General features: G+C 44.7%; 1 protein-coding gene across 6 annotated transcripts in view; it reads right to left on the minus strand.

The window, feature by feature from the left end:
* Window positions 1–17,120, minus strand: part of FLACC1 (flagellum associated containing coiled-coil domains 1) — a 68,079-nt gene extending 50,959 nt beyond the window's left edge. The window contains exons 1-8 of one of the 6 annotated variants that reach the window (XM_038001754.2): window positions 16,690–17,119; window positions 13,681–13,865; window positions 11,388–11,436; window positions 8,629–8,972; window positions 5,741–5,900; window positions 5,162–5,233; window positions 2,712–2,760; window positions 1,138–1,271 (exon numbers count right to left, since the gene is read on the minus strand). In XM_038001754.2, the coding sequence (XP_037857682.2) occupies window positions 1,138–1,271; window positions 2,712–2,760; window positions 5,162–5,233; window positions 5,741–5,853 (368 nt within the window). In that variant the 5' untranslated portion in view covers window positions 5,854–5,900; window positions 8,629–8,972; window positions 11,388–11,436; window positions 13,681–13,865; window positions 16,690–17,119. The other 5 variants (XM_038001753.2, XM_073019926.1, XM_038001755.2 and 2 more) reach the window with 5 other exon arrangements.
* Window positions 17,121–19,699: the final 2,579 nt, after the last annotated feature.

The following is a 19,699-nucleotide window of genomic DNA, read 5'->3' on the forward strand; positions in this document are numbered from 1 at the left end:
TAGGTAGATGATTGTGTGTGTGTGTGTGTGTGTGTGTGTGTGTGTGTGTATGTTTTCTATTGTTGGTCTTTTAGACTTGTGTGTTGAAAAAATAATTGTTACAGCAAAATAAGCCTGAGGGAAGAGGCACTTGGAGAGCCATTCAGTAGTGCAGTTAAGAAGTAAGATGCCTGAACATGCGCAGGATATCGGGGAAGCAGAAGATATGAATAAGAGATTAAAGAGTAGAATGAAAAGATGTAGAGATGAATCTGCATCTGTTAATGAAAAAAGAAAGACATGGAGATATACTTGATATGGCATTGGAGGACAGAGAGTGGGTGGGGCCTGAAGACAGACAGGATGGCTGTGCTAACAGGATGAAGTCAGGCAGGAACCTTCCACGCTTCATCTCCCAGGGGCATGAGCTGAGTAGTATTTTTGGACATAATGAAAAAGAGGCTGAGCACGGTGGCTCATGCCTATAATCCCAGCACTTTGGGAGGCTGAGGCTGGAGGATTACTACCTGAGGTCAGGAGTTAGAGACCAGCCTGGCTAACATGGTGAAATCCCATCTCTACTAAAACTATAAAAATTAGCTGGGTGTGGTAGTGCAAGCCTGTAATCCTAGCTACTCGAGAGGCTAAGGCATGAGAATTGCTTAAACCTGGGAGGCAGAGGTTGCAGTGAGCCCAGATCGTGCCACTAAACTCCAGCCTGGGTGACAGAGAGAGACTCTGTCTCAAAACAAAAACAAAAACAAAAACAAAAACAAAAAAACCCATGTGCACTCCAGCCTCCCAGAAACCCTCACTTTACTTAATTTGCATGCCCCAAATTCAGACTAATTTATGGCTCTTCTATCTATTCCTCACCCCAGGAACAATTGCTGTCCTTTGGGATCAATCACATAACTCCCAATCAATCTTCATCCTGCCCCTTGGATCTGCTCACGGATGGGATCAGAGGAAAGAGAGGCAGATGTGGAGAGATGCATCATCAGGAAGCAGGGGTGAGGAGGGGGGTGCCCTTGTGACCTCTCCAGAGCAGGCACCAGTGGCCTGGGTGTGGGCATAGTGGCTTTGGCTTATCCCTGAGGCCAGGCTGAGCCGGTGGGAGTAGCCCCAAGCAGCTGAATGTTGGTTCAACAGCATTACCTGGAAAATCTGCCTTTGTTTGGGATCTCCGATTCCCACCGCTTTTTCCCATCAAACATCTCATCCCCTAAGGTGACAGAGATCTGTTCCCGATTCCGAACAAGTTGATAGCCAGGTGACACGTTGATCACTTCCTAGGCATCAAGGGAAAGTAGGATAAAATGGCAGACTTGGAGTGCTGAGATTTCTCCAAATCTTCTCCTATTGCCTCACTCACATCTTAAAAACAGGGACCTGGGACTCCAGAGCCCACGCCCTTCTGGGCCCTTCACCCATTGTAGCTCATCCTCACATCTCTGAAACTCAAACCTGATGCTTAGGTGGCTCCTGGGTGTCCCTAGGGGCCTCTCAAGCTCTGTGCCACACCAAGCCATTGATGCCCCTGCCCCCCTACTTGTGTTCACCCTTGTGGCCGGAGGTGGGCATGCGGCAACTGCTCAGGTTTTGGAATCAAAGAGGCCTGAGTAAATTTTGACTCTGCCACCAGACAATAGCCATCCAGCATCTCTGTGCCTCAGTTTTCTCATCAGAAAGTGGGGTTAATAACTCCTCAAATGGCTTTTGTGAGGGAAAAACAAAACAACATATGAGAAAATGACTAGGATGGTTGCAAACAAAATGTCATTTCCTCCTCCTTCTCCCATTAGATGCCAAGTCAGAAACCTGGGCAGGGCCTCCGCTGGCCTGGACCAGGGCAAGCCCTGGGGCTCTGAGAGCTGCATAGCACACGCTGCAGCCCCTTGAGCCCTGCTGTTGTCACCCCTTCATGTCTCTCTGAATCACCCTCCTCTCTCCACACCCCTGCCTGACAGCCCCAGGCCACCACCATCTTTCTCTTGGACTCTGGCTTCTCTGCCTTCACTCTTGCTCCTCAACAGTTCATCCTCTCCACCTAGAGGGCAATTATATTTTTGCTTGTACATTTTTTCCCTAACCATTAAAGGACTGCATGGTATTTAAAAACAAACAAATAAACAAAAAAAACTAGATAAACACAGAATACAGTAAAATGTATCAATTATATCCCACCAGAGACTGCTTCTTCTGAAATGTAACTCTTACTTGGTCCTGTGCCTGTGTCAGACCAGTAAAGGCTCCCAGACACCAGAAGGGTCAGGCCCACATTCCCAGGTAGGCACCAAGATCCTTCGAGTTTGGTTCCCATCACCTTCTCTAGTGCCCTCCCGCCCCTGCTCCCCTGAGGGGTCCTGGCTGCCTCTCCCCAGCATTCGTGACTTCCCAAGGTCAGCAGAGGGCTTCCTGCATCTGGGCATGAGCTGTTCACTGGCCTGGACTAGCTGTCATGTCCGGTTTCCCTGGGACACTCTGTTTGCCTTGTGCAAGCAGGAGAGAGTGGCAATTAAATGCCCACTCTGGAATCTGGCTGAGCTGAGTTCAAGTCGTGGTTCTTCCACTTACCTGCCATGCACAATATGCAATAATAACAGCACCTCCTCCCAGGATCTTTGTGAAGATTCAACAAGGTAAGTATAAAAATGTAAAAGGCCCACGCTTGCACATGGTAGGCGCTCAATAAATTTTAGTCCCACCGCCCTCTTCCTGCCTTTACTCACATAAAATGATTTATTGCTCTCTTCTTGCCTTGCTGCATGGATTTTCTTTCTGCAAGAGAAAGACATGCTCAGAAAGCAACCAGACAGCAAAGAGAAGTTCAAAGCTTAGGAGCTGAACCCTGAGGCCGCCACCATCTGACTTCTGCTCTCTGACCTGACCTTCTTAGGGGATCCCTAGGATAGTTGGGGAACTCACTGAAGCCGGGCTCCTGAGGGCCCCAAAGTGGGAGCGCTCATGAAAAGGTCCTGCCCAAGGAGGCAAAAGAGTTGTCCTATGATGTTGGGGCAACTTCTGTTTTGGAGGAGCATAAACCAGCTAGAGGGACCCTTACATATTCTCCCTGAGTCAAGGCTCTGTGAGTCAGGTGACACCCCTCGCCACCCGCTTACACACACACGGGCACACACACACTCAGTTCAGGGAACTGTGTGGAACTCTCTTTATTGGAGAATGAAACATTCTATATAAACAAATGTTCCAGATAATGAAATGAATCCCATTAAGATACAAACGTTAAAGTTAAACTTGTTTTTCATTCAAATCTTTATATATACTATATAAAAAATGAATACCATATATGTGTATATGTTCACAGTGACCTTTCCCTCCATCTCCAAAGCCAGCAGCAACTGCATCGCTCTGACCTCTGCTTCTGTTGTCACAGCTCCTTCTCTGACTCTGACACTGACCTCCTCTTTCACGTACAAAGAAGGACCTTTGTGATTACACGGGGTCTGGGATAATCCAGGATAATCTCTCCAACTCAAGGTCAGCTGATTAGCAACCTTAATTCCATCTGCAGCCTTAATTCTTCTTTGGCAAGTAACAACATATTTGCAGTCTCTGGGTGTTAGGGTGTAGACGTCCTTGGGAGGGGGTCACTGTCCTGCCCACCACACCCATCACCTCGTTATCTGCTTTGAGCTCATCTCCCACCACTCCCTGCTCACTTGCTCCGCTCATGCCACACTGGCCACTGCCTTCCTGGAAGAGGTCAGACATGCCAAGGAAGTTCCCACCCCAGGACCTTTGGACTTGCTGGTCCCTCTGCCAAGAGTGCTTGCCCCAGGCATCATCAAGGCTCCTTCTGTCCCCTTTACACAGGGACTCGCCCGACCTCCCTACATAAAGTATCCCCACCCTCACAGCCCCTCCCACTTTGCCTGCATTATTTTTCTGTGTAGCACTTGCCAACCTCAGATGTAATAACTAGTTTATGGTCCTCTTCCCCTCCCTCACTAGAAGATAAGTGCCAGGAGAGTGGAGACTTTATTGTCTTTCTGGCTGTTTTCCCAGCACCTGAAACAGTGCCTAATAAATAATAGGTGTTCAATAAATATTTTCCAAAAAAATTAATGGAATACAAAGATTCATACAAAGACCTAAAACTGAGATACATTTCTAAGCTTGTAAAATGTGAGTAAAAATTTTAATTTGTGATTAAAACCAAGATACAACCCACAGAAAATCTTAGACACAGGAAAGTAATCAGCTAAAGAGAGGGTCACCACCCTAAATACATGGGAGGGTCAAGGCTCTGTGACAACAGGGCACATCAAGCTTTGGGCTCAAGGGCAGAAAAGAGCTATTGAGGGCACCCCTGTGGAGAGCAGTTGATACAGTGACTTTGAATCAAATGATGCAATGACTTTGGAAGCTGTGGATGCAGAGGACCCCAAAATCTACATGTAGGATCTGAGGTTTGTGAGAAATCAAGGTGGATTCTGGCAATTCTCTAACATCCCTGGCATCAATTAGTTCAAGTCAGGCCAGGTGGGAGGGAGATTATTTTATTCACATGCCTTAAACCATTTCTGCCTCACGGACATACAAATACTTAAGGCCAGGAGCAGTGGCTCACGACTGTAATCCCAGCAATTTGAAGGTCGGGGAGGGCTGATCACTTAAGGTCAGGAGTTCAAGACCAGCCTGGCCAACACAGTGAAACCCCGTTGTTACCACAAATACAAAAATTACCTGGGCATGGTGATGGGTGCCTGTAATCCCAGCTACTCAGGAGGCTAAGGCAGGAGAATCGTTTGAACCAGGGAGGTAGAGGTTGGATTAAGCCAAGATGGCACCACTGTGGTCCAGCCTGGGTGACACAGCAAGACTCCATCTCAAACAAACTGCTGGGAACAGTGGCTCACACCTGTAGTCCCAATACTTTGGGAGGCCAATGCGGGTAGATCGCTTGAGTTCAGGAGTTCAAGACCACCCTAGGCAGCGTGGCGAAACCCCGTCTCTATTAAAATACAAAAAAGTAGCTGGGCATGGTGACTCGCACACCTGTAGTCCCAGCTAGTCGAGACACTGAGGCAGGAGAATCTCTTGAGACTGGGAAGTGGAGGTTGCAGTGAGCCACTGAGGTTGCGCCACTGCACTCCATCCTGGGCAACAGAGTGAGACTCCATCTCAAAAACAGAAAACAAAACAAAACAATACTTACTTCGGGGAAACAACAGGTTTTGTTGGTTGGAGGTAATTGTGATTTTTTGGAGCTGGTAGAAGAGGAGTTAGCCTGAAAGTGAAAAACAATAATTAAAACAAAAAAGTTGGAAATTCGGAAACCCTTTTTACACTCCCAGATTAAGTACATCCCTATAGTGACCCAAAATTGGAATGCATGATCTGACAGCTGGAATCTTTAAAATCTGAGGCCTTTAAAACTCAGGCCCAAGGCCCTGGCAGTTGTTCACTGTCCCAGGAAGAGTTTGTCCCCCAGTTCCCAAAGCTCTTTATCCCACATGGAGGGGGCAGCTGCCATCAAGGCCCTTTGGTTGGAAGCTGCACTTTGCCTTTGCACCAACACTGAGACTTCCTCATTTAAAACGGCACAAAGCCCTGGCAGGGCTGGCAAGATGAGGGTGCAGCCAACCAGCTGGCAGGGAAGCTGGAGAAAGCAAGGCTTTCTGGCCCACCTGGGATTTTGCTGCCACACTTGCTGTTTTAGAAATCTTATGAAAGAAATGAGGCTACAAATGGATCCCAAGGTCCCTGTGCCTACTCCATCCCAGATAATTCTTACTTGGACCTCCCTGTGGAGTTCTTGTGTGGTAGTTGAGGGGTCTTGATTAGCTTCCGTGGTCCCAAGTTCCAGGGGTCCCAGCAGGTGCAATAGATGAGAGGGTTGGAGTACATGGCCAAAGGTCAGCGGCAGTCTTGGGTGCTAGATCAGGAGGCTCTTGCTGAAATCGAAAAACAACAGCAGAAAGTTAAACCATTTAGAATCAAAGCAAAAATACAGACAAATTTGGAAGAACCCAGGGAGGACCCAAAGAACAATGGTAGACTCCAGAAGCTGTTGATCTGGTGCAGGGTCTTGGCTATAGGTTAACAGCTCATTCCTTTCTACTCAGTAGACTTGACTTGAAAGCAATTTAAACTTTGCCATAACTGGCCAGGCATGGTGGCTTATGCCTGTAATCCCAGCACTTTGGGGGGCCGAGGTGGATGCATCACTTGAGGTCAGGAGTTTGAGACCAGCCTGGCCAACATGGTGAAACCCCATCTCTACTAATAATACAAAAATTAGCTGGGCATGGTGGTACACACCTATAATCCCAGCTACTTAGGAGGCTGAGGTGGGAGGATTGCTTGAACCTGGGAGGCAGAGGTTGCAGTGAGCCAAGACTGTGCCACTGCACTCCAGCCTGGGTGGAGAGTGAGATTTCCTCTCAAAAAATAAGATAAAAATAAAACAAAAATAAAATAAAATAAAATAAAATAAAATTTGCCATAACTGAGTCCTTGCTGTGAGCCAGGTACAACCGCTCAATTATTGTTATGCTGATACTACAGATGAGGCTACTGAGACTCAGAGAAGTCACAGTGGCAGGAAGTTGCAGACCTGGAAACAAACACAAAATCTCCTTGACTCCCAAGCTCCTTCCTTTCCAGCAGGCCACACCAGTTCTCACTGAAAGGAAGAGAAATTCCCACAGCAAGTTCAGCACAGAACTTCCTGGAAAATTAGTTCTGCTGCCTGAGCTACAATGCAACTGAATCTCCTCATTTCTCATTCCTGGTCACCTCTTTGAATTACAGAGTGGAAACTCCTTCCCTGGCTCCATAAAAACAAAACCCCTATTATGAGAGTCTTGATGAAAGACAACTATCAGATAAACATGGTGGCTTGACTACACTGGCTTATCTTTCTTTTCCAGAATCCAACTAAAATTAGAGTACAGTATTAAAAGAGATTTAATTCCATAAGAGCAAGAAAATGGGAGAGAGAGAAGATTGCACAAGGGATGTCCCTACATGTTTGGCATCATAACTAGGGCTCTCACCATAGCTCACTACAGCCTATGTACCTGCAAAGACAGAGTATGAACAAGATGGAGCCAATTCACTCATCAGAGGTCCCAGAGGGTGCAGGACTTGGAACTGGTAGATTACCTGACAATATTGACAGGCAGCTGGTAGATCTGTAGGAGCACATGGTAGGATGAATATTGTCCCTTTCCCTACACCGCATGTCCTAATCTCTGGAAAGTGTGACTATGTTACCTTACATGGCAAAAGCAGCTGTGGTTAAATGAAAGATCTTGAGATAGAGAGATTAACTTGAATTATCAGTCAGAGAAGATGTGATAATGGAGGAAGAGGTAGGAGTGATTGAGGAAAAGGTCCGGGAGCCAAGGAATTGGGGCAGCATCTAGAAGCTGGAAAAGGCAAGGAACAAAATTCCTCCCTGGAGCCTCCGGAAGGAATGCAGCTCTGCTGACCTCTTGATTTTAGCTCAGTGAGACTATAATAAATTGGTGTTGTTTGAAGCCACTAAATTTGCGGTAACTTTGCTACAGAGCAATCAGAACCAGAGCATTTGGGAGTGTAGGTGCGGGATTGGCAATACAAACATAGAAACCTAAGAAAATAAAATGTGCAATTACTCTAAGCTAAAAAATATTGAACGAGAAAGTAAACATAATCATAGTATGGCACACACTCATATGTATCAAATGTAAATACTTAATATTGACTTAGCCAAAAAGTGAATTGTGACTACACGGGAAGAATGAGCAGAATGGGGATGTGTAAGAGCCAAATCCTCATCTGATGTACCAGAAAGAAAAATTAACATACGGAGCACAAATTATTTGCAAGTATGAGGTAAAATTCCAAAGAAATAGATAACAGAGTTGAAAATAATTGCCTCTAGGAGCACATTGAGAATTAGAACTGACAGGTTGGGGGTGGGGCAGAAATTGAGACTTTTCCTTAATGAATTTTTAACATTATTTTATTTTTAAATGATGTCAGTGGATATTTCTTTTCTCTTTTCTTTTCTTCTTTTCTTTTTTCTTTTCAGAGTCTCGCTCTGTCACCCAGGCTGGAGTGCAGTGGTACAATCTTGGCTTACTACAACCTCTGCTTCCTGGGTTCAAGTGATTCTCCTGCCTCAACCTCCTGTAGGTGGAGGCCTCCAGCCTCCTACAAGTGCCCACCAGTATGCCTGGCCAATTTTTGTATTTTTAGTAGAGACTGGGTTTTGCTATGTATTCCAGGCTGATCTCGAACTCCTGGCCTCAAGTGATCCTCCTGCCTCAGCCTCCCAAGTGCTGGGATTACAGGCATGAGCCACTGTGCCAGGCCATGTCAGTGGATATTTCATTAGTAATAAAAACAAATGCCAAAAATGTTATAAGAATCAATAGCCCAACAGAAGCATTAAAATGATAACAGATTTAACTCAAATTTCTAAGTCTATGATTAGTTTTCAATATTATACTGGAATACATTTGCTTAAGAACCAGTCGAAAAAATGAAATCAACCTTTTTCTCCAACATGACTGATGCTTGAGAAATCCACTGATGGTGTCTAATGACCTTAAGAGCTAGAGAGGACCTTAAGGTTGAATCTGTTTTCCATATGAAGATACTAAAACTTAAAGAAGTGAAGTGACTACTCACCCACTCGTAACTGCTCCTTTAACAGCACAAATCTTTAGAGCCTCGTGCTGTGAGTACTGTTCTAGATGCTGGCTGGATTTTGCCCTCAGGGAGCTTGCAGTCAGTAGAGGAGTCGGCAGAAAGACAGCTAAGTGAGCAGTGGAGTGAAGGCAACAGACCTGGCCTTGGAATAAAGGCAGAGTGTGCAGGGATTGGCTGGGTCAGAGGCCTGGGACTAGGGGATCTTCTGCAATAGATGTCAGGGCTAGAAAGGAGTCCAGGAGACTGGCTGAACAGCGAAGGCCTAAAGAGCAGGTGACAGGGCCGCCGTTTATAACTGTCCACACTCCACTGTGTTTGGGGGCCTGTCAGGGACAAGTCAAGGAGATGAGGTCAGAGAAGCAGATGGGATTGAGTGCCCAGGTGGGAAGATGATGCTACAAGGGGCTAGAATTCAGTTGAGAGTCTGAAAGGAGGCTGCCACAGTAGCAAAAAAGAAGCTCTGCTTCTGCTTCGAACCTTCTATCTGCTTCCTGTAGGAAAGGGGAGAACTCTGAACTTAGGAGATTTAGCAGGAGTCCGTGGGGCAGGAAGTGAGAGGTTAAGGCAGGCCCACTTCTAGCAACTGCCTTCTCTCTTCTTGAAGGCCAGGACTCCACTATGGAGAGCTCTTTGTGCCTCAACACCTCCACTAAGCCTTGCGAAGTGGCTTGTCCACAATGGGCATTTGATGCATATTTCTTAGCTGACTAGTAAACTTGATGGTTGTAATCAGCTCATCACGGTGGTTGGAGCCAGCTCAACAAAGAGGAAAAAGACAGTGCGGTGGCTCATGCCTGTAATTCCAGCACTTTGGGAGGCCGAGGCAAGTGGATCACTTGAGGTCAGGAGTTCAAGACCAGCCTAGCCAACATGGCGAAACCCTGTCTCTACTAAAAACACAAAAAGTAGCCCGGTGTGGTGGCATACGCCTGTAATCCCAGCTACTCGGGAGGCTGAGGCAGAAGAATCACTTGAACCCATGAGATGGAGGTTGCAGTGAGCCGAGATCTTGCCACTGCATTCCAGCCTGGGTGACAGAACAAGACTTTGTCTCAATAAATAAATAAATAGAACAAAAAACAAAAACAAAGAGAAAAGAGATTCACAGATGAAACTGCCAAAATGTTGTAATCATTGTTACCATATTATAAATAATATTAAACGTTTGCATTCAAAAGCGAGAAAGCAGAGGTAAATTGTATGGGTGATACAATCACTCAGTGGAGTTTTACATAGATTTTCAATGATCTTTGATGAACGTGTGGTTGTTTCCTTTTCTTCTTCCCCATGATAAATGATGTCTTGGTATCTATTCTTTTGCTCTTAAGAAAAAAAAAATGGCCTCATAGGTGTGGTGGCATATGTCTGTAATCCCAACACTTTGGGAGACTGAGGTGCGAGAGTTGCTTGAGGTTAGGAGCTTGAGACCTGCCTGTGCAACATATTGAGACTCTGTATCTACAAAAAATTTTAAAAATAGCTTAGTGTGGTGGAGTGTGCCTGTAGTCCCAGCTACTTGGCAGATGGCGTGGGAGGATCACTTAAGGCCAGGAGTTTGAGGTTGCAGTGAGCTATGATCACACCACTGCGTTTCAGCCTGGGTGACAGCACAAGACCTTGTCTCTAAAAAAATAAATAAATAAAATAAAAATAAAGGCCTTTCTCTTTGAACACCCATAGAAGTGATACTCAAAATATTTAACAACCAGTACGACAAGGCTATTGAATAATCAACCAGGGTTGGAACAGGGTCCTGGGGGATCTCACTCCCACCTCCGTGCCATGCATTAAGTCCTTAGCTGCTCAATCATGAGGTGGTCTGGGGTGCCAGGGAGGAGTTGGGACAACCAAGGTAGCAAGGAGGACATGCAAGGGGCTTGGACAATGGTCATCTACCAATCAATATGGCAGTATTTTATTTATTATTATTATTATTATTTTGAGACAGAGTTTTGCTCTTGTTGCCTAGACTGGAGTGCAATGGCAGGTTCTCGGCTCACTGCAACCTCTACCTCTGAGGTTCAAGCGATTCTCCTACCTCAGCTTCCCCAGTAGCTGGGATTACAGGCACCCGCCACCACGCCTGGCTAATTTTTGTATTTTTGTAAAGATGGGGTTTCACCATATTGGCCAGGCTGGTCTCAAACTCCTGACTTCAGGTGATCCACCCACCTCGGCCTCCCAAAGTGCTGGGATTACAGGTGTGAGCCACCGTTCCCGGCCTATATGGCAGTATTTTAATATTTCAGTAGCTAAAATCAGTCCTTGACTTCTTATAGCTTCTTAAGTGGGAACCACTTCTAACAGATTTTGGGGGCATCCTTCCAGAAATGCATATAATCTTAAATGTCTTGCATATAGAACTTAACCTGTAGAGAAGCATAATAGATTTTTAAAAAATGATTTGCATACATGAGAGCATACTTTGCACATGATGTTGCCTCTTGTTCTTTTTATGTAACAGGATATCTAGTAGATATTTCCACGTCATCACGGATAGATCTGCGTTTACAGTGGCTTGACATCGAATAGCTCTAATCATCGAGGGGTGTGTGAGTGTGTGTAAGGATTCTTTCTCCCTCTTTTTTTCCTTTCTTGCACTTCTCCCTGATGATTTTACCTGAGGCTCGCCCTAACAATTGTCACCAGTGAGCCGGCAGAGGCTTCAGAGAAGTTACTGGTTAGTATTAATAATCAGTAGAAAAAATAATATAAAACATCTTTTTCAAAGAGCTTACCTTGGACTGCCCAAAGATCTGTTATTCTCATGTGGCCCGAGTCAAGCATCTTAAAGAAATCACAATGTTAGAGAGAAATGCTTCCCCATCAACACAGAATCAGAGTTTACTTTAGATCAAATCCAGAGGTTCCAGAACTCAAGACTTTAGTGGCCATTCCAAGTGGTTGAAATGCTGAAGCAGAAAATTCACAGTATATGTAGTGTGGGAAGACAGACTTCTAGTGAATCCAATCAAAGGCTTTTACAAAGGCTGGCCTGGCACAAACATGAATTTCCCTTCTAAAGACAAAACAGTTCACGTTTCTCAGTATTGCAATGAAATTAAACTAGAGGAGAAGGTCACCCCTCCATTCAGATTCCCGCGACTTGGGCCAGAGTTGTGAGGTTTGCCCTTGGGAGATGGCAGGCCAAAGTTTGTTTATATTGTTGCTATGGACACAGAACAATAGCTCCTCATTGGCTCAGGGCTCTTGTCTTCAAGAGAGAAGGTTGGGAGAAACAGCCAATTAAATTCTCCAATACCTACATCAGTGACCACCCTCAACAGCAAAGAGTTCATACTTTTAACCCTGGATTTCCACTTTCGTCATCAGCCATGGGACAAAAAAGCTTAAGATATATCTTCAGAGGAAATAGAATTCAACAGCACTTTTAGGCTTCATTGGTCTGTGGCAATAGTTACCAGGCAGGATCTGTGACGGATTTTTAATTCCTCTGTCATCTACTCACAGAAACCTAAAACTCTAGACACTTTTTTCCCTTGAGTTTAAGGCTTTGAAATCTGTGAAAGTAAAAATCCCCCAAGGCAGGAGTCTTTTTCAGTCACAAGGTTTTCAGATTTTTTTTTTTTTTTTTTAAATAAAGCTGCTTTTTCTTACTATAGAAAAAAGTACTTGCTTATTATAACCCAGTGGCTTTCATTTTAGTTTTACTGCCACTCATTATAAGAAATATATTTTACAAATTTCAGAATAAAAAATTTCATGAAATAATACTCTTATTATTTGCTATTCTTGTCTATTTCTTTTTCTTCTTTAAATTAAAGCTGATTATAATCCACTAGACTGAGTTCATGGTCCTGGTGGGTCACAACCCCCAGCTTACAAAATGTTCTTCTAAATTAATCTATTCACTCAATGTCACATTTGTTGTCTACCATGTGCCAGGCACTGTTGCTAGGTGTGGGGATATACTTCAGTTCCTATACTCAATACAATTTAGAGATCAATGAGAAAACAGACAATAAAAAAGCTCAATAAAAGCATAATTAGTTTTTTTCCTTTGAGACAGTGTCTCACTCTGTTACCCAGGCTGCAGTGCGGTGGCATGATCATAGCTCACTGCAGCCTCAACCTCCTGGACTCAAGTGATCCTTCTGCCTCAGACTCCTGAGTAGATGGGACTACAGGTATGCAGCACCATTCCCAGCTAATTTTTTTGACTTTTAGTATATATGAGGCCTTGCTATGTCACCCAGGCTGGTCTTGTACTCCTGAGCTCAAGCGATCCTCCTGCTTCAGCCTCCCAAAGTGCTGGGATTACAGGTGTGAGCCACCATGCAGCCACAATGACTCATACTAAGGGACTCGCCAGAAGCAGTGGGAGTTCATAGCAGGAGTTATCTTCCAGTCCAGTGAGTCAGGTAGCAGTGTTAAACAGAGAAGAGATCTGACTAGATCGACATATCAGAAAGATCATTCTGACTGCAATATAGGGAAGCAATTGGAAGGGCCCGGGAAACCAGGTAAGTCTGTGGCAGTGGTCCTCATGGGACCTAACGATGGCCCTGACCAAGGAGCAGCAGTGGGGATGGAGAGAAGACGTGATAGGACTTGGTGATTGACTGGATGCTGGGGTGAGGGAAAAGGAGAAGGTGATGAGGATTCCTGGCTCTCTAGCTCGAGCAACTGAGTTGAGCGTGTTGCCATTTATTGAGACAGGAAAGTCTGGGGGATAAACGGGTTCTGGGGAGCAGATTAGTAGTTCAGTTTTGGATATGTTAAAGTGCAGGGAGACTAATAGACAAGTGGTGATGTCTGTTAAAGTTTCTTATATATTTAAGAAGTTCAGAAGATTCTGGCCTAGAAGCAGATTTAGGGGTCTTCAGAGTGGATAATATTCCAAGCCAAGGGAGTGAGTGAGATCACATATATAGAGAGTATTGTGTAAGGAGAGAAGAGGGTCTAGAACAGAGCTCCGAGGACACCAGTATTTACGACAGGATTTTTCAAAGTGTGGGCCATGTGTAGTTAAAATGCATAGACCTGTTGCCTTGATTGCAAGTGACTTACATCAAAGAGGTTTATTAACCTCATGAAATACAGTCTGGAAGTATCAGAGTTGGTGCAAAGATTCAGCAATATCCTTGGAGAACTGGGCTCTTTCCATCTCTCTGTTATGGCAGCCTCAGTGTGTTGATGGAGGGAAGCCTCTTGGTTGCACTACGGCTGCTTCAACTCCGAGCACCAGGAACAGGCTAGATGAAGAGAGACTTTCAAAGATTAAAAGGAGGGAAAGAACTTAGAGAACAGTTGATAGACTCTATTAGTCATCTAGACAATCTGTCTCCATCCAGAGATTGAATATTTACTTTGAGTGTGTTTAGTGTATAAAATTTTATATTTAAATCCTTTCTTATGATTAAAAAAAAAAGCAGCAGGATTTGGGTCTTGACTGAAGCGTGGCTAGAAACAGAGATACAAAGGAAGCAAGTGCTGAAGGAAAACCCCAGCCACTTGACTTGGTGAAGGCTCAGCACTAATTACTACTGCTTTGGGTCTCCCCACTCCCCTTTCATCTTTTCGGACATGAGTAAAGCTTTGCCGAGTCCAAAACAGCAGAGCAGAAGGAAATAAACGCGTTTAGGGGTTAAGTGTTAAGTGGTCTTCTCTTTGATGAAATTGGCAAAGCACTGGCATCCTCAGTATCTTCCCCTAAAGCAAAGTGTCTTACTATTTGGAAAAGAGGTGGAGGAGGCCAGAATACCAATAGTAAAACAAAGTATAAGTTGAATAAATGAATGAGAGAAACTGCAGCTTAATTCAGAGTTACATTATCAAAATTGGTCTGCACAGGGCTTGGGGAAATAGACATCCTCTTGTGTGATGTTGCAGTATTCATGAAGTGGCAAATATGGTCAGCTGGGAGCATTCGGAGGCTTTCCATCTGTGGAGTGCTATGTGTGGCTCTATGAGAATACTCCCAGTGTGGAAAAGACAGTGTTCTCTTAAGAAGCTTGTAATTATCTCTAACTTGCTCACTTGCTCAACTCTCTTTGATCCTTGTCTTTCAACATCTGACTTTAGAGTGGTGTTATGCTAACTCCCATGGATCATCCTGAACAGCCCCTACCAGGTAGCCACAGGAATCCTGTGAAAGCCTGCAGTGCTACCCTTGCACCTAGAAAGAGGGGCCACTGTTCTGAGCCCTGGGCTTCAGAGGACTCTGCATAGGACAGGCACACACAGAAACCTACATTTGTTCAAGAACATGTGGGCCCGGGCTGGGTGCAGTGGCTCACACCTGTAATTCCAGCACTTTAAGAGGCCAAGGTGGGTGGATCGACTGAGGTCAGGAGTTTAAGAACAACCTGGCCAACATGGTGAAACCCCGTCTCTACTGAAAATACAAAAATTAGCTGGGTGTGGTGGTGTGCGCCTGTAGTGCCAGCTACTCGGGAGGTTGAGGTGGGAGAATTGCTCGGACTCAGGAGGCAGAGGTTGCCGTGAGCCAAGATCATGCCACTGCATTCAAGCCTCGATGACAGAGCGAGACTCTATCTCAGAAGATGAAGAAGAAGAAAACAACCACAACAACAACAAAAAAGCAAAACACGTGGGCCCTTGATCTGGAGCTCAGCTCTGAAACAGCAGGAACCATAACCCTAAAGATTCACTCTCATCATTAACCACATTCAGGTCTCAGGGAATGCTTTACCACATCTTTTACCCTTTATCTTCAAAAAAAAGAAGACTGTGCCCAAATGCTATAAAGGTTTGTGGGTCATGCTGCTGCTGAGATCAGACACAGACACTGCTTTGGAGTGCAGTAAAGACTAGGGCAGCAGCAGTAAGGTAAGAGGAAAGGTAACTTGTCAAAACCTCTCAGCATGAATGCAAGATTTGTGCATAATGAAATATATTCTCCAGTGGTGCTGAGCACCCATTTTTTACTTCTTTTAATGCCTTAATTTGTAATTCCACAGGTATTCGTATACAGGAATGGTATTTGCAAGAGCTACATATGGTGGTTGAAGAACATTGTGCAATATGAATCCTGACTACCCTTAAATTTATATATATGTAGATCTAGATGGAACATGAGGTGTGATACCAACTCTTCATATTACTGGATAGGTCTAGAGATTGTTTGAGAGGCAGTAAAAACAGCCATAGAAGTGGTAGTGAATTATATGAAATTAAAATACTCCATAGCATTTTCTGGCCCATGATAATATTTGAATGTGATGTGAAAATCTTGCTTTTGAATAACTGAAGTGATTTTGCTGAGAAGGCAAGACAATCAATTTTGTGAAACAATACTTTGATTTTTATATATTTGGGTTTTCTGTATTTTTCATCATCTCGTAACACCTTAGGTCTGCTTTCTTCATAACTTCTTAAACTAAGGAACAAAATACTTCATGCTATTGCTGGCAACATTACCTGCCAGCCAACAGTTGTATTTTGGCATCTTTTCCAAATTTGCACAGTAACATTTGCTCATTTGAAAATTTCGTGGCATTTTGGTCCTTAACTCATAAAAACTAATGAAAAACAGAAAAATAAAACTTACCATTAACAGAACTCAAATTTAATATAGTGAAACTAGCAATGGAAGTCAACAGGATGCTCAAAGCCCCAAATCTTAACCCTCATCAGAAGGATTTTGGACTTAAACACATCCACTAGTAGTCATTTGTGAAAGAAAACACAATTAAAGACGATAGCACTAAATTTCATATCAAAGTAGAGTCTCAAACTTCATTTCTCACAAGATGGTCATAATTCTAAATGGATACTGAGTTAAAAAAAAAATAGTTTCTGTTTTATTTCCAAGATGGCAGATTAGAGTCTTTTAGTGTGCCTTGGCCCCTTGGAAATAGCAAGATAGTGTGTAAAGATCATCTCTGTGGGTTTTTATCCAAAAAGGAAAATGGGAATCCACTAGAATTGTGAAGGACACCCCAGATGCCAGGGAGGAGAATGTGGATAAACAGCTCCAGTGATGGCATGCAGCTGATAAAAATGAGTGAAGTCCCAGTACATGGGAGAGGCAGAGAGCCTCCCTCTATGGCTCACCTTTCCACCTGGGATCCAAGCAACCCAGGCTGAGGGAGAGCACTTTGTTTCTCACAAGCGCTGGAGCTAACTTGGGGAAGCAGCTTGGAAACATTGTGAGGAAAAGACAGAGAAAAGCTGCAAACATTTTCCCAGACTCGGGACTGAAGGCAGGGTGCCATTTTTAATCCAGGCGTGGACAGTCAGTCATTCTCTGGTGACCTAGCAGTGTGGCCACACAGGCATTTTAGTCTTGGCTCAGCAATTGGAGCACCTGCTCTGGCTTAGGGTAGGGGTCTCCACAGCCAGAACTGTGCAAAGAGCCTCAGCGGTAGGTGCTGGGATTGTGCGCTACCCCTTTGCAGGCCTGAGGTGGGAGGAGAGCTGCTACAGCTGCAGTTTCTCCTGTGTGATGAGACTTGCAGCCAGGGCTAGCTTAGTGACCTGGAACTAGTCTGCATATGTCACTGCAGGGTGACCCAGCCAGCTCCCCTGAGATTGTGGTGCAGCAGAGCCCTCTCTGCTCCACCCTCAGGCAGAAATCCAGGCATTTGGAGCACTTGCTTGTTGGGACCAGCAGCCTGAGCTGCCCCACCCTTCATGGACAGATTGTGGTACAGCATGGCTCTCTCTGCTCCACACCCAGGCAGATCTCCAGGTGTCTGGAGCACCCCCTTCCTTGGATCAGCAGCCTGAGTTGTCCTACCTTTCCTGTGTATAGATTGTGGTGCAAGGGTGCCCTCTCCACTCCACCTCTAGGCACATCTCTAGGCATTTGGAGCACCTGCTCACATGGATTAGCAGCCTGAGTGCCCTACCCTTCCTGTGCAGAGATCTGGGTGTGGGGAGGCACTCTCCGTTTTGCACCCCAGCAGATCTCCAGGCATTAGGTGCACTTGCTCATCTGGTTCAGCAGCCTGAGCTGCTGCCCCTCCCATTCCAAGACATAGATGATGGTGCAGCAAGGCCCTCTCTGCTCCATGACCAGGCAGATCATCAGGCATTCAGAGCACCCATTTGCCTCGATCAGCAGTCTGAGTCACCCAAACCCTCCTGTGCAGAGGTCTTGGTACAGGGGGCCCTCTCTCCTCCATGCTCAGGCAGATCTCCAGGCATTCAGAGCACTCGCTCGCCTGGAACAGCAGCCTGAGCACCCCACCCTTCCTGTGCATAGATCCTGGTGTAGCGGGGCTCCATGCCTAGACAGATCTTCAGGCATCTGGATCAGTGACTCTACTGGATTAGTCTAGGCCGCCCCCATTCCTGAGCAGGGAACTTGGGGTCAAGGAAATTTCCCAAGCATCTCTAGGTGCTTAGTGTGGCTACCCACTGCATTCCCCCTTGGTGCTGGTGCTTGTACCTGTCATTAGGGGACCTGTATTTGGACCTGCCCAGTCCAGCTCTGCCCATTTTGGCCCCTACCTCCCTGTGTCTGAGCAGGGAGCTCAGACCACTATGGACCTCATGAATTAGCTCATTGCCTGAGGTAACAGAGCTTTTCCCCATAAACAAGGATCAAGTATACACCCAGTCACATTGGCCAGAGCAGGCTCTTACCTATAAGCACCATCTACTGACTTGTAGGTTGAACTGCACAGCCCAAAACCTGTTGACAGAAGTGAAAAGGGTTGTAGAAGCAAAGCCAAAAGACCCTACCCAGCATTCTTAATAGTCACACTCCTTAGAGAGGGGGGAAAAGGGAAAGGGAAAGAAAAAAAAAAAAAAACCAACAATATTATAGGGAAAGAAGGAAAAATAAATAATCCTACCCACATGAAAATCACTATAAAATTAAAATGCCAGCATCTCCAGATGAGAAGGAATCAGTGCGAGAATTCTGGCACCACAAAAAATCTGAATATAATGACACCACCAAAGGATCAAACTTGCTCTCCAGCAATGGTCTATACCCAAAATAGAAACTCAGAAAGAACAGTTACATAATTCAAAGCATGGATTACAAGGAAGATCAATGAGACCCAAGTCAAGGTTAAAAATCAACAACACAAAACTTCTAAAGCAATCCAGGAAATGAAGGAAGAGATAAATATGGTAAAAAGAAATCAATCAGAACTTCTGGAGTTGAAAAACTCACTCAGGGAATTTCAAAATACAATTGAAAGCTTTATCAATAGACTGGACTGAGCAGAAGAAAGAATTTCAGAGCTTGAAGACTGATCTTTTGAGCTCACTCAGTTACATAAAAATAAGGAAAAAATAATTTTTAAAGGTGAACAAAGGCTTTGAGAAATATGGGATTATGTAAAACAACCAAACCTATGAATTACTGGCATTCCTAAGAAGGAAAAACATATTTGAGGGAATAATTCAAGAAAGTTTCCTTAATCTTGCTAGAGGTAGACATCCAGATACAAGAAATTCAGAGAACACCTGCAAGATACTATACAAAATGAGCATCACCAAGGCATACAGTCACCAGACTGTCCAAGGTCAATGCTAAATAAAATACTTTTTTTTTTTCCAAGATGGAGTCTCACTGTCACCCAGGCTGGAGTGCAATGGCATTATCTTGGCTCATTGTAGACTCCTCCTCCGGGGCTCAAACAATTCTCATAACTCAGCTTCCTGAGTAGCTGCGACTACAGGCACACACCACCATGGTCAGCTAATTTTTATATTTTTAGTAGAGACCGGGTTTTGCCATGTTGGCCAGGTTGGTCTTGAACTCCTGACCTCAAGTGATCTGCTGACCTTGGCTTCCCAAAGTGCTGGGATTACAGGTGTGAGCCACCACGCCCAGCAGAAAACATCTTAAAGGCAGCTAGAGAAAAAGGTCGGATTGTGTACAAAGGGAATGCATCAGGCTAACAATGAACTTCTCAGCAGAAACCTTACATGCCAGGGGAGATTGGAAGTCTTTTTTCAGCATTCTTAAAGACAAGAAATTCCAACCAAGAATGTCATATCCCTCCAAATTAAGCTTCATAAGCAAAGGAGAAAGAAAATATTTTCTAGATAAGCAAGAGCTAAGGGAATATGTTACCACCAGATCAGCTGTACAAAAGATTCT

Source organism: Chlorocebus sabaeus, chromosome 10 (genome assembly GCF_047675955.1).
Source record: "Chlorocebus sabaeus isolate Y175 chromosome 10, mChlSab1.0.hap1, whole genome shotgun sequence".
Taxonomy (NCBI): Eukaryota; Metazoa; Chordata; class Mammalia; order Primates; family Cercopithecidae; genus Chlorocebus; species Chlorocebus sabaeus.